The sequence below is a fragment of the Aphanomyces invadans genome (assembly GCF_000520115.1).
Source record: "Aphanomyces invadans strain NJM9701 unplaced genomic scaffold supercont1.29, whole genome shotgun sequence".
NCBI lineage: Eukaryota > Oomycota > Saprolegniomycetes > Saprolegniales > Verrucalvaceae > Aphanomyces > Aphanomyces invadans.
The window spans coordinates 107105-117177 of NW_008580174.1; the positions used below are offsets into that span (position 1 = coordinate 107105).

The window sequence follows — 10073 nt, forward strand, 5'->3', positions numbered from 1 at the left end:
CCACGCGATTCCAGCACCGACAACTCTGATATATTTGCAAGTGGTTTCGCAATGGTGGCCTACGCCATGCACTTTGACACGCAATGGGGGCACTGTGACCGTACAAATACGATAACAACATGGAAAAGGATTGCTCGGTGGGCGTCGGGTATCTTTCGCTTCCCATCAGCGCCCGGTACCAGGATGGTGTGTTTCGCGATGCGTGAAACATTTCAGGCCCAGCCGAGTGAACCATTTTCACAAAAGCCATGTCAACTCCGTTCTCAGCCATGTTTGTTGCGTGAGGTGTGGTCTAACTGTGTCGAAGAGATGATGAGGTCTTCGTCATGGGGACGGCGGCTTCATCGGTCGCCCGCGATTGTACACGATTCTCGCGAACTTATCACAATAGATGGAAGATATGCAAGCACATTCCCCTATCGATCTGTTGCGACAGTTTAAGATCACAACGATCCAACGACTCTCCGGAATCGCGACGTGGGCCAGGATCGACATCACGACTTTGCTCTCGTCTGCAGCATGCCGGAAGCACGTCTTTCCGTCGCCGTGACTCTTAGCATTGCCGGGGGCGTTAGATATCCCCCAGTCTTGAACTGCGGACCAAACTACATCGCTTCCCCATCCGCAAACGACAGCTATACTTCCAAAACATACCACGAAACCGGGGAGAATGACTATTCACGCCCACCATCATCGACCTCTTCGTGATAACGTAGCGACAAGTTACAAAATACCCCGATCGACGCACTACTGCGCCACACCTAGCGGACTCCACAACTCATTCAAACGAATAGACGTTGGGCTCTTGCGCTGAAAGGGCAGTGCGTGCGTGGGGGCCGTTCGTGCATGACGAGTTGGTTGGACCGTTTGATGTGTTGGCGTTATTAAACTCGTGCGAATTGTCGAAGGATTGGCACAAGAAACGATGGAAAGGTTGCTGGAAGAAGAACGAGAGCTGACTGCACGAGCGCTTCCAACCGACACAGACATCCTCACTCTGGAACGCCACCCCAGCGACGCAGAAGCATGCCGAACCTGTGGAAAGAACTTGTGATTGGTATTGGCCTTGCCATCATCGGCGTGGTCTGCCTCGTCCGCATCTACAAGCAACCTCCGACGCACGGTCTGCTCCAGGTGCCATTCAATCCCAAGAACGCGTGGCTCTTGGCCTTTCGCATTGCAATGTGGAGCTTTTTCCTCGTCGTGTGGATCATCCAGATCGATTCGTCACACTGGTTTGACCTCGTCTACTATACGTACTGGAACTTTTCGCTGCAGACGATCTATTTTGGCTTGGCTGTCTTTGACCAAGTGCGCCGGTGGACTCGGCCGACGAACCAGGCGAATGGGTACCTCAACACGCTCTTTGACGTGGCCATCACGTCGTGCTTCCTCGTCGCGCTTGTGTACTGGATTCTCTTGTACAGCCCATCCAAGCCCACTGAATGGGCTACATGGATCGTACACTTGGCCAATGTTGTCATCTTCGTCATCGAGTTCACGGTGAACGAGCACCTCATCCAGCGGTCTAGCCTCAAGTTCGTGATCCTGTGGCCAGCGTTGTTTTCGAGCCTTGCCTGGATCGGCAACGTCACATTCAACGAAGGTTTCTGGCCGTACAACCTCATGAGCATGGACAAGTCGATTGCACCGGTTATATGGTTTGGCATTGGCCTCGGCCATGTCGTTTGCTTTGGCATCGTGTTGCTGATGTCAGCCGCAAAACGCCGTAGGGTGGCATCCCCACCATCGACCGCGGGGCCAACTACGGCTACGCTCGACGTGCAAACTACCGACAGCGACGTCCACGTCGAAATCGCGTCGCCGACGATCAAGTCTGCGGCGGACAAGATGCACGACAAAATGTTCCACCAGGCATAAGGAATACTACATTGTAGCACTTGCTGCCACTCCAATCTCAAAATTTAATTGGCTGAGTCTATTGAAATAAAGCGGCGACCGCCAATGAGAAATTTTGGAGTTATTTACTGGGCGAATTACAGGAAATTTCGTTAGCCAAATTTACTCTGGCCGTTCCCCCAGCGACGTACGTGGCAATGATGGCGAACCAACGCAGCCAAAATAAGATAGGATCATCATGGAAGTGTGAACTACAACTCCATGTGCTCCGTTTCTTGCAGCTTCTTTACAAAGTCGTCCTTTTCGACACACCCGTGGCAAGAGACACCGCGTTCGCTCAGGATTTTCTTGAGTTCCTTGACGCGCAACTTGGAGTAGTCCGTGCCAGCTTCCGTCTTGATGGGGAATCGAATCGAGCAAAACTCAGGGTTCTTCTTTGTCAAGCTTTGGCAAATCTTGATCGTGTCCTTGCCAATGGTGACTTGGCGAGCTGTGTCCTTCTTCATGGGCTCCAAGAAGTAGCACTAGACACACCCAAATTTCAATCCAACAACCTCATGGAACTGGCAAAAAAACACTCACGAGCTTCTTTTCCTTCGGGTTCGACTTGAACTTGTTGCACATCTTTTCAAGCGCAGCTTCGGCCACGTCAATCTTTGGCTTACCCTTGGATTCCTTGAGAAGGTCGCTGTACTGCGACTTCAGCGTATCGATGACCTTGACGCATACTTCGCACTCCTTGTCGTCCTTCGCCGACACTTCCACGGCGCTCAACCCCAACAGTGCAACGGCAGCGATGTACAGGACCTTCATAACGCCTTGCGAAATATTCGATTCTAACTCAATACCGGACACGTGGAATGTCCGTGGGAATCACCAGTATCCGGATATCTCGAAGTTTCGACATGTTTTCCGGATAAACATAGAGGCACAACAGGATTCACTGTCAATAAAAATATTTTTCATTCCACGCAACCACGGGCCAATTTTATTCAGATGTTCAATTCGGCAAACGCGCGGGAGCTGGACGATTTGACGCGAGAATCTCGTAAATGCTCAAATGAAACCAAGCGTGGTTGGGCTAGGGAGTAAGCTTCAGCAATTCCACACCATGCATTCAATGTATCGGGGGCAGATGGTGACATGCACCTTGTTGCCGTTTTTCCTGTGCAACGAAGAACATCTGTAGATCCAATCTTTTTTATTGGATAATATTGGCATCCTATCAATATTTGGATTGGTCAATATTGAATTTTGAGTGAAAGATTTAAGCCAATGGTACCTTCGGTGGACATCCTACACAAAGCAAAAGAAAGCGACAACAACACGATGGCGGCGGCAACCTACGTGTCCCACGAGATTCGAGACAACTTCTTCCATGCGCAACGCAGCATTGCTGCGAACAAGATGTGCTTTGACTGCGAGCGACGAAGCCCAATGTGGGCGACTGTCTCGTTTGGAACGTTCATGTGCTTGGATTGCTCTGGGTATCATCGTCGCATGGGGGTACACGTGTCGTTCGTCCGGTCCACGGATATGGACGAGTGGACGGAAGAGCAATTATTGCTCATGCAGCTGGGGGGCAACAGCGAAGCTCGCAAGTTCTTCAAGCAGCACGGCGTGTCTGACATGATGAACGTAACTGCTGTGCTATCCAACTCCATCACAACTCTCACCATCTCCGTAGATCGACGAGAAGTACAAGTCGAAAGCCGCCACGTTGTACAAAGCCCAATTGACGAGGAAGGTGCAAGCTGCCAAATTCGACTCGTCTCCGTTCACCGCTACCACTTCGACCAAGGTACATCCTCCTCACCGAGCAACTCATGCACGTCCTACAGGCAAAACCTACGGACGAATTTGGCTTGGACGACTTGGCCAAGCTCGTAGGAACGGCGGAAGTGCCACCGATCGCTAATGCGTACACAGCGCGCACAGTCGCGGCTCCTTCTCCTGTTCCCGACGTGTCTGCAACTGCTGCGACGATGCCACCTCCTGCCCCCACTACTGGATTGCTGCAAACACGCCCAACCGTCACGCTTGGCAGTGACTCATCAGGTCCCTCCGGCGCAGGAGGCTCCACGATCACGTCCAAGCTGTCCAGCCGCGTACGTATCACTCAACATGACCTTGGACGATTCACATCCCTGCTGCAGAAAGCAGGGGCGACCGGCGGCGCCAAGAAAGCCACGCGACTAGGGGCAACCAAAGTCAAGTCGAACTTTGACGATTTCGACAATATTCCGTTTGAAGTACGTTGCACCTGTGGCGTCTCCACGATGAGCCCGGTCGTCAATGTGGCACTCTCCTACTGCTATAGAACGCCAAGCCGACACCAGGCGCCGCCACGGATACGTCGCATTCCAAGCAAATCGACGACGACGAAGCGCTCGCGCGTGCCATGCAGCAAGCTGAGGAGTATGCGATTTCATGCCAGGACCTTTTTCATGAATGGATTGAATGGTTAGAGAGGCGCTTGGTCGGTCGTTCAGCCAGCACGCTACTATCAAGGCGGCACCGTTCCAAACTCCCTCGGCGCCCGCTGCGGACTCGCTGAACAAGTACAAAAATTCCAAGAGCATTTCATCGGACAACTTTTTTGCGGCCGAGCAATCGTCGGTCGACCCCGACAAGATCCGCCAGTTTTCCGGGTCACAGTCCATCTCGAGCGACATGTACTACGGCGATGGCCGCGCGCGTTCGGCATCCACGGAAGGTTCGTGTCCACCGGTCCTTCCTTCCTCCATGGACCGCTGATGGATGGTAGCGAGCGAACAAGCGGCGTATCAACTCGAGTTGCTCAAGGCCCAAGTGACTGACAAGGCGCAACAGGTAATCCAACCAAATTCATGGATACCTTCATCGATCGGGTCGCTGTCTAGTTGAAGAGCATGACGTCGTCGTTCTTTACGGACCTGCAGAACCGGTATTCGTAGATGCTGTCCAACTTGACCTCAAAAGTGGGGCATAACTCGTCGAGGCAAACGCGAGCGTGTAGCTCGAGACCGATCGATCAAACTGCGTCATGCATTTAGATATATAAATCTCCACGAACGTCCCGACCACGGCGTGGTTAGCAAATGCCTTCGGCCAGACTCTCCTCCGACAACAATCGACTTCGCTGCGACCCGCCTTTCTCCATCGGCGACGACGTCAAGATAAGGCGTTTCGACGGCAGGGGCGACACGACAGTCGGTCGCTTGAGTTGAAGTGGCGACAACATGGTCGCGGACGCCGGAGGGTGGCTCGAAATTGACGGCGGGGCGTGGTGGAGATGATGTGAAGTGGGGGGATGCACCACGTTGTGGCCGCCAGAATACGCCGGCTGGTGGCGCGGGTGGGCGACCATGGCTTGGTACGCAGCGTACCAGTCGTCGCCGAGCTCGAGCGTTAGGGCCAACAGGATCTCTTGGCCGGCCCACTCGCGATGGGCGGCAAACGAGTCCAATTTGACGACCGCATGGATATTCTGCATGAGGAACGGGATGCACGCGCGGCGAAGACCTTCCGCGTTGCACTCGTTTGCAAGACTGAGCAGCTCCACGACATTGGCAACGGCAATACGGTCGGCGAGAAACTTTTCAATGCGGACGCGGAGCTCCACGACCTGGTAAAATGCCGCTGCACGGAGCAAGTCCTGCGCCGACACGTCGTCAATCGTGAGTTTTCCCGTGTACTAGACCAACGGGACGACGTGAGCTCGACGAACTCGACATCGGGCCGTACGAGAAAGCGCAAAATCATCGAAAACACACTGTACGTGCAATTGTCAATCTCAATCACGCGCTTGGTTGGGTTCGCCGCGTTGGACGATCCAAACTAGCCACGACGACGTCAACGGTGGTCGAGACACAGCTGCCGCACCATGTTTTTGAAATACGCATTGCGCACAAACAGCACAATCTTGTGCGCATTGATCGGGGCAATGTGCCCCTTCACGAGAAACTGAATGTCCGACAGCGTCGACAGCGTCAGGAGCTCTTCGTGATCGTCGACGTGATATGGCGGCACGTCAATCTCCGTGTCGGGGTCGTAGTCGACCGGAATCACCCGCACGACAGCGTGTGCTGCTGCACAGCGATCGAACGCATTCGCGCTCTTCAGCATGACAAAGAGCACATCCAGGAGACCTTCCTTGAGCAGTGAGCACACGTTGCGCGGCTCCATCATGTGGACAAACGTGATCAAGATGTTGGACTTTAACGGCCCTACGCAACACCACCACCACACACACACGTCAAACAAGCGACCATGGCCGACGGATCGCACCGTCTGCCGCCGTCCGCGACACTCGCGATACGGAATGGAGCATCTGTCGAAAGTCGTCGTGATTGAGTTGCTTCCAAATGTTTCGCAGCGCCGCCAAACACACACGCCACGTTTCCGTCGTCTGGTCCACCTCGAGCATGTGCAGGACGGCGCCTTCCAGCACCATTTGCAGCGCGCTCGCCGTGTCCTCGCTCAGCGCCAAGAGCGTTCCAGCCGCATGGAACGAAATGTCGTCGTCTTCTTCGTGCAGCGCTTTGAGTAGAATCGGGACCCCACTGCACCGCGTAATCAACTCGTGGTTTGCCGGGTTGACCATCAACGACTCGAGCGCTTTCACGGCTTTGTGGCACGACAACGGCGCGTGCATAAGCTCCAGGAGAGCTGGGATCGAGCTCTGAACGCACGCGTCGCACAACCGCGCCGGATGGTCCAATCCTTCGACGACTGCCCTCGACTGAGAGCAGTCGCCACACACCACAACGCCACATTCCTACGCCACCAAATCCATCAGCGCTTGCGACCTGACATGAATACCCGGCAGTGGTGGCGGCGGCGCAAAAAGTTGAATGGCGCGTCGCAGCATGCACATAAAATCGCTTCGCGGTCTTCACCCCAAGGCTTGATAAACTTCCACTTGAGCAAATCGCCGGCGCACTCGACGATCGTGCTCTTCACATCCCGAAACGACAGTCGTAGCACATCCACAAGACGGTCGCTCAGATACGGCGAAGGTTTCGTAGCGTCGGCAGAGTCCCCATACAACGACACGCCCACTTGCCCAAGTTGCGCCGAGAACGATGAGAGGCGCGCGACCCAATTCGGGAGGCCCACTTGGAACGGCAGGGCGCGTCCAGAGTACCCGTTGGCGCGCAGAATGTCTACAATTTCCCTCAACCAGACAGTCCGGTTCACGCAAATGTAGCGGCCGCGGGCATCAGGGTGCTCTAATGCCAACACGTGCGCCAACGCGCAGTCACGGACGTCCGTCAAAGCCCAGTCTAGACATGGCGTGAACCATACAAATGAATGGGTACACAGAACCGCGTACTCAAGTCGACGATCGCGCTGTACTGGCCAGTAATGAGGTCGTACACGACTTGGTTGCCGGGCGGGATGGATTTCGGCGTACACACGGATGGTCCCATCAACGTCCCTGGCTAAAGACGACGACAACGTGACCTCCTTCAGCACGTAGAAAATAGAAAACGTACGCAAATCGTGACCATCTCGAGCTTGGGCTCCTGCTCGACGAGCTGCCACGCCTTTTCCTCTGCGACTTTGAGCCCGAGGAAGTGCGGGTTCCGCTCCATCGACGACACCATGTTCCAGCAAAGGTCGTTGATCACGTCGCTCGCGTCCACGTGGTCGCTCAACGCTGCCACCGACGACGACAGGACTATCTGACCGAGGGATATGAGATCGCGAACTGCAGCTTGCCACGAACCTTCTTGATTCGAGCACGGACGCACGCCTTGATGAAGTTGGTCATGGCTGGCACGATGCAGTGCATGCGGCTGCTCACCGAGTGCACACCTGGCTCCTGCATGGTGGATGAGTTCTCATGATATGTGCGATGGTCGCGAACCTTGACCTCCGACACCGGGTCCCGCACCGCACATGACGACGGCGTCCCCGTGTGGATCACGTACTCGCATCCCTCGACGGCAAGGTCGCACGACTCTGGAGTCAAAAGGGACGTTTCCACGACCATCAACTGCGTCGACGCGTGCGGCAATTCGAGGAGCCGACTGATGTCGTCGTCTTTGCGGCTCTGTACCGTGCCTCGTACTTTGTAGCCGCGCTGCAGCAGCTCCGTTACGATCCACGAGCCAAGAAAGCTGTCTATCCCCGTCACGCAAATTGGCATTTTCATGTGCGCAGCTCGCAGGAACGGGTGCGTTGCGGATGCGGCCGTTGAAGTTACCGAACTGGCCGAACTCGACTCGACAACTTTAAATTGGAGTGCATTCCACACGCTGTGGTACATCGTGGACTCCTCCACGATAGCAACACGATTGCCTGGCGTGCGACGTTGCTGCGATGCGTCTTTCGCACGAGCTGTCAGCTTCACGGTACTGCACGTGCTTTCGAACGGCACGCCTGTTGTTGGCGTCGTCAAGTTGTTCTTGGACCGGCGCTTCCGCCCGCCAGCGGCATTTCCATCGACCAACGAATCGCGCTTCTTTGTTTCACCTCGGTAGCCCATGCTTTGCGGCACCTCCGCGGTGGCGGTCTGCTGCGGACCGAACAACATGCCGTCGAAGTGCGCTGTGCACGAAGTTGAACTGGGTGCCGCCTTTTCATTGTATTGGTCAAAGTATGCAGATTTTTTTAAGTTTTCGTCGAAACGGTGCGACTGCCTATACAAATCTCTAGGTATTTATTTAGCTAAATCCGAGAAGATCCACTACTATTTTTGCAACCGCTTTATCCGGAGCAGAACGTATTTTTTTGTCTCTTCATGCATCTGACCATTGTTTGGGCCGTTTGTTTTTAAAATATGTCGACGGACTCGCTTATCCGGATGATACGTTCATTTTGACAGCGCATTTGACGGAGCGACAGAAGGCGCGACGTCGTCATTCCCCATGCTGTTCGGACCGCAAGTCGTCGACGACACCGCGGCGGCGACCTCGCAGACAAAAAAGGCTGTCTTGAACTCGTCCATGTCGATAGATGACGGCGGAACAGACAAGAAGAAGAAGAAACGTCCGAAAGCAGTCAAGAAGACCGCCGACTACTCGGTCGCAACATCCACAACAATCAAGCGTGAGAAATCCAAGAAGAAGGTGTCCCGAACGCACGTGAACCCTTCGAACGCTGACCTGTCGTGCATGTACCCCACTGTGTGGAAGGGCCTGAAGTACCTCCGCAAAACGACGACAGGGTGCTTGCACAAACCCGTGTGTGTCACTGGTGTCGATGGGTTTCTGGCGGCATGGATCGTCGAAAAGCTGCTTGTAAAAGGATATAAAGTTCGAGGTACCGTCCAGAACAAGAATGACGACATCTCGAAACTGTACGAGCTCCCGTCGGCTAAGAAGCACTTGACGATCGTCGAGACATCGTTGCTCACAGCCCAGTCATGCGACCTGGCCGTGGACGGGTGCGACTTTGTGATTCATACAGGAACGCCGACGTCTTGTTCGGTTCGGGATCCGTACTCTGAGAACCAGGTACCGTCCTCGTCGTCCATCCACTCATCACCTTTTCATCGATAGGAGCCGGGCGTGTACAGTATCAGCAGCCGCGTGCACTGCATAGTTCCTATGATGAACAACTTTATCACAGCGTGCGTTCGAGCCAAAGTGAAGCGCGTACGTGCGTCGATTGAGTCGCTCAGGAGCCACTTCATGGCTATGACAGGTCGTTTTGACGTCGTCGATCGCGGCCATGGCCGACAGTGTGACTGCGCAGTCGACGATCACCGACCTCAGCTGGAACGTCACATCGTCCCTGGACAGAAATCCGCACTTTCTGAGCCTAAAATTGGCCGAGGAGGCTGCGTGGCAGCTCGTCAAGAACGAATCCATGGAGCTCGTCACAATCAACGTACGTCGGCCTCATTTTGCGGGCAAGGTTCACTTCGGTGCTTGTTGTAGCCGGGCATGCTGATCGGCCCATCGCTGTGCAACTCCAAGATTTCCCCTGGCACACAAGTCATTTACGACCTCATTGTCGGCCACTACTCGGCACTGGTCGACTTGAGTATGCCAGTGCCCGCAGCGGGCGTGACCTCAAGGATTTGCTCACGAGCTGCTTAGATTTCGCCATGACCGACGTGCGCGATTGTGCCGCAGCCCACGTGCTGGCACTGGAACACATGGACGCTCGCGGACGCTACATTTGCGTCAATCGCACGGTCTGGCTGCGAGAAATCGTGCAAATTCTAAGCAAAAACGGCAACAGCGGCCGCGCTTTGCCAGTGCAGGTTGGCTCTTATC

At 54.6% G+C, this 10073-nt stretch overlaps 5 protein-coding genes across 6 annotated transcripts in view; 3 read left to right on the forward strand and 2 right to left on the reverse strand.

Moving 5' to 3' along the window:
* Positions 1-940: 940 nt before the first annotated feature.
* H310_10968 (hypothetical protein) lies at positions 941-2711 on the reverse strand. Its single transcript, XM_008877470.1, has 2 exons — positions 2443-2711; positions 941-2384 (listed from the first exon to the last, which is right to left on the reverse strand). The coding sequence occupies exons 1-2, from the start codon at positions 2671-2673 to the stop codon at positions 2112-2114; spliced, it is 504 nt and encodes a 167-aa protein (XP_008875692.1). The 5' UTR covers positions 2674-2711; the 3' UTR covers positions 941-2111.
* H310_10969 (hypothetical protein) lies at positions 955-2434 on the forward strand. Its single transcript, XM_008877471.1, has one exon. It carries the CDS (start codon positions 1027-1029, stop codon positions 1879-1881), a length of 855 nt encoding a protein of 284 aa, XP_008875693.1. The 5' UTR covers positions 955-1026; the 3' UTR covers positions 1882-2434.
* A 458-nt stretch (positions 2712-3169) lies between the features above and the next one.
* Positions 3170-5033, forward strand: H310_10970 (hypothetical protein). Its single transcript, XM_008877472.1, has 8 exons — positions 3170-3498; positions 3548-3661; positions 3702-3968; positions 4017-4112; positions 4181-4278; positions 4329-4576; positions 4628-4692; positions 4743-5033. Exons 1-8 carry the CDS (start codon positions 3190-3192, stop codon positions 4794-4796), a joined length of 1251 nt encoding a protein of 416 aa, XP_008875694.1. The 5' UTR covers positions 3170-3189; the 3' UTR covers positions 4797-5033.
* On the reverse strand, positions 4717-8412 carry H310_10971. Of its 2 annotated transcripts, XM_008877473.1 has the most exons (9): positions 7715-8412; positions 7574-7669; positions 7341-7529; positions 7178-7286; positions 6664-7127; positions 6130-6619; positions 5725-6068; positions 5587-5679; positions 4717-5536 (listed from the first exon to the last, which is right to left on the reverse strand). In XM_008877473.1, exons 1-9 carry the CDS (start codon positions 8381-8383, stop codon positions 4934-4936), a joined length of 3057 nt encoding a protein of 1018 aa, XP_008875695.1. In that variant the 5' UTR covers positions 8384-8412; the 3' UTR covers positions 4717-4933. The 2 variants fall into 2 exon arrangements, with proteins under 2 accessions (XP_008875695.1, XP_008875696.1); XM_008877474.1 differs by having other exon boundaries at positions 5587-6068.
* A 305-nt stretch (positions 8413-8717) lies between these two features.
* H310_10972 (hypothetical protein) overlaps positions 8718-10073 on the forward strand; it is a gene marked incomplete at both ends in the record, with an annotated part of 4398 nt that continues 3042 nt past the window's right edge. Inside the window, 5 exons of the mRNA XM_008877475.1 lie at positions 8718-9305; positions 9351-9446; positions 9496-9681; positions 9732-9837; positions 9894-10060. Of these exons, the coding sequence (XP_008875697.1) occupies positions 8718-9305; positions 9351-9446; positions 9496-9681; positions 9732-9837; positions 9894-10060 (1143 nt within the window). The remainder of the gene's footprint in view (positions 9306-9350; positions 9447-9495; positions 9682-9731; positions 9838-9893; positions 10061-10073) is intronic.